The sequence below is a fragment of the Bos indicus x Bos taurus genome, chromosome 23, assembly GCF_003369695.1.
Source record: "Bos indicus x Bos taurus breed Angus x Brahman F1 hybrid chromosome 23, Bos_hybrid_MaternalHap_v2.0, whole genome shotgun sequence".
NCBI lineage: Eukaryota > Metazoa > Chordata > Mammalia > Artiodactyla > Bovidae > Bos > Bos indicus x Bos taurus.
The window spans coordinates 753,676-756,184 of NC_040098.1; the positions used below are offsets into that span (position 1 = coordinate 753,676).

General features: G+C 36.1%; 1 protein-coding gene across 1 annotated transcript; it reads right to left on the reverse strand.

The window, feature by feature from the left end:
- Positions 1-554: 554 nt before the first annotated feature.
- Positions 555-1,466, reverse strand: LOC113882261 (olfactory receptor 4A47-like). Its single transcript, XM_027525467.1, has one exon. It carries the CDS (start codon positions 1,311-1,313, stop codon positions 555-557), a length of 759 nt encoding a protein of 252 aa, XP_027381268.1. The 5' UTR covers positions 1,314-1,466.
- Positions 1,467-2,509: the final 1,043 nt, after the last annotated feature.

The window sequence follows — 2,509 nt, forward strand, 5'->3', positions numbered from 1 at the left end:
AGAATGAGAAAATAAAGTAAATGAAGAAATTAAGTAAAAATTAGGGGAAATCCATAAAATTTTCTTCAGTTAATTCATTGTATATTGCTTGTCAACATCATCATCTTAGTTGCTAAGTCGTATCTGACTCTTGGCAACCCACCAGGCTTGTCTGTCTACAGAATGTTCCAGGCAAGAATACTGGAGCAGGTTGCCATTTTCTTCTCCGGGGGATCTTCCTGACTCAGGTATCAAACCTGTGTCTGTTGCATCTCCTTCACTGGCAGGTGGATTCTTTACCATTGCAACACCTGGGCAGATCACATATTATTAACTCCCTGTTGTAAAGGTATCCTACCCTTCTACTGCAATGTTAAAGCAAACATTATAGGGTTTACATTCTAACAGAGAAACTGTTACTAATAGCAAAAACATGTAGTTTATTCTTTAATTTTAAGCGTTATAAATACTTTATAGAAAAGGAAAGCTTGTATCAGATTTCTGTAGATATTTACATTTCAAGAAGATTGGCCCTAATAATGAATTACTTTATTTATGTTGAATAATGCATTTATTTACCACTTGATATGATACTTTTTGCTAAAGATCTTCTTCATAGAATTACTCAACTCAGAATTTCTTAGACTGTAGATTAATGGGTTCAGCATGGGAGTTATGACTGTATAAAACACACTCAACGATTTGTCAGTGGGGAAGGTCTTAGCAGGTCTTACATACATGAAAATACAGGGAACAAAGAAGCAGACGACCACAGTGATGTGGGAACCACAGGTCTGGAAGGCTTTCTGCCTCCCTTCCTGACTCAGGTTCTTCAGAGAGTGCAGGATGATTCCATAGGAGACGAGTAAGAGTAAGAAAACAGTAGTACACATCAGTCCTCCATTGGCCACAACTAAGATGCCAATGACATAGGTGTCAGTACAGATGAGTTTCAATAAGGGGTACATGTCACACATAAAGTGATCAATGACATTGGGGCCACAAAAAGGGAGTCCATAAACAGTGACAAGTTGAATTACTGAGTGCACAAAACCACCAACAAATGACAACAGCAGCAGCACAACACACACCCTCTGCCTCATGATCACCAAATAATGCAAGGGCTTACAGATGGCCACATAGCAGTCACAAGCCATCACCAGCAGAAGGACAATCTCTGATCCACCAAAAAAGTGCTCTGTAAACAGCTGGGTCAGACAAGTTTGGAAGGATATGGTATTTTCCCCAAAGTACAAGTCTGTAATCAATCTAGGGAAGATCAAAGAGGCATACATTAGATCTATAAATGATAAGCAAGCAAGAAAAAAGTACATCAGTGAGTTCAGGGTCTTACTGACAGTTATAGTCACCACAATGAGCAGGTTGCCCACCAGAGTGAAAATGTAGAAGAGCAAGAACAGAACAAAAAGGACTTTCTGCTCCTTTGGATTCTGTGTGAGGCCCAGGAGGACAAAGTAAGTTACATTGTTCCTTGATTCCGTCTAGTCTGGACAGGAGCTGAGTTCATGAATTAGAAGTAGTTTACTTACAAAGCAAGATGGGGGTGCAGTTTATGCATTATAAAATTCTTTTAAATAAATGATTGAAAAAGATGAAGCTTATAATGCATAAACTGCAAAATTATCTATCTGTGTCCACTGTGTCATAGACATTTTTAACACCAAGTTGAATAAGGCATAGTTCCCTAACCTCAGTGATATAATACAAAATTCCTGACCCTTTAGTAAGTGCCTTTATAAGAATATTCACACAAGTTTACAATTAATATGTCAATATAATAGATCAACCTAAAGCATAATAGCAATCAAACTGAATATAATATCAGTCAAGCTGAAGTCAGAGAAGACTTCCCAAAGGATGCTATATTTAATGTGGAGCTCTGAAGGAAACATGAAAGAACAAGAGAATATAAGAAAGGAATTCCTTAAAAATGGTACACCATTTATAAAGTCACAAAGATGTAATACTTGAGATCCATTAAAGCTAATTTCTATATTCATTGTGAGTAGATAAAACTTTATATAGAAGATCACTGTCCTGAATTGTCTCGAACCTCACTGAGACTTCATTTCTAGGGTCTTCAGTTGAATATTCTTCATTTTCTGCCCAATAAATGCCAAAGCACTTTAAGTTTGCCTCCAGTCTGTATATTTCTTTTTATTTTCAACTTTGTTTTAAAATTCTACATAAATCTGTACAATGACTAAAAAAAAAATTATTACAAATGAAGCTTTGGAATCCAGCACCTGTTACACTTTGACAGTTTTGCTGGACAATGAAAACAGCTATTAGATATTGTAAAACAACACAAAACAAAATATATGCAACATCTCCAACTTTGGACATACCATTGGATATCAATTTAGTATATATAAAAATAAATTTTAAATATTCCATAATAAAAAGGGAGTTCCCTATGTCATTAAATGATACCACCTTCCATGTAATTGCTCAGACTCCTACCCCCATCCACCAAAAAAATACCATACAATGTTCTTCACTCCCTATT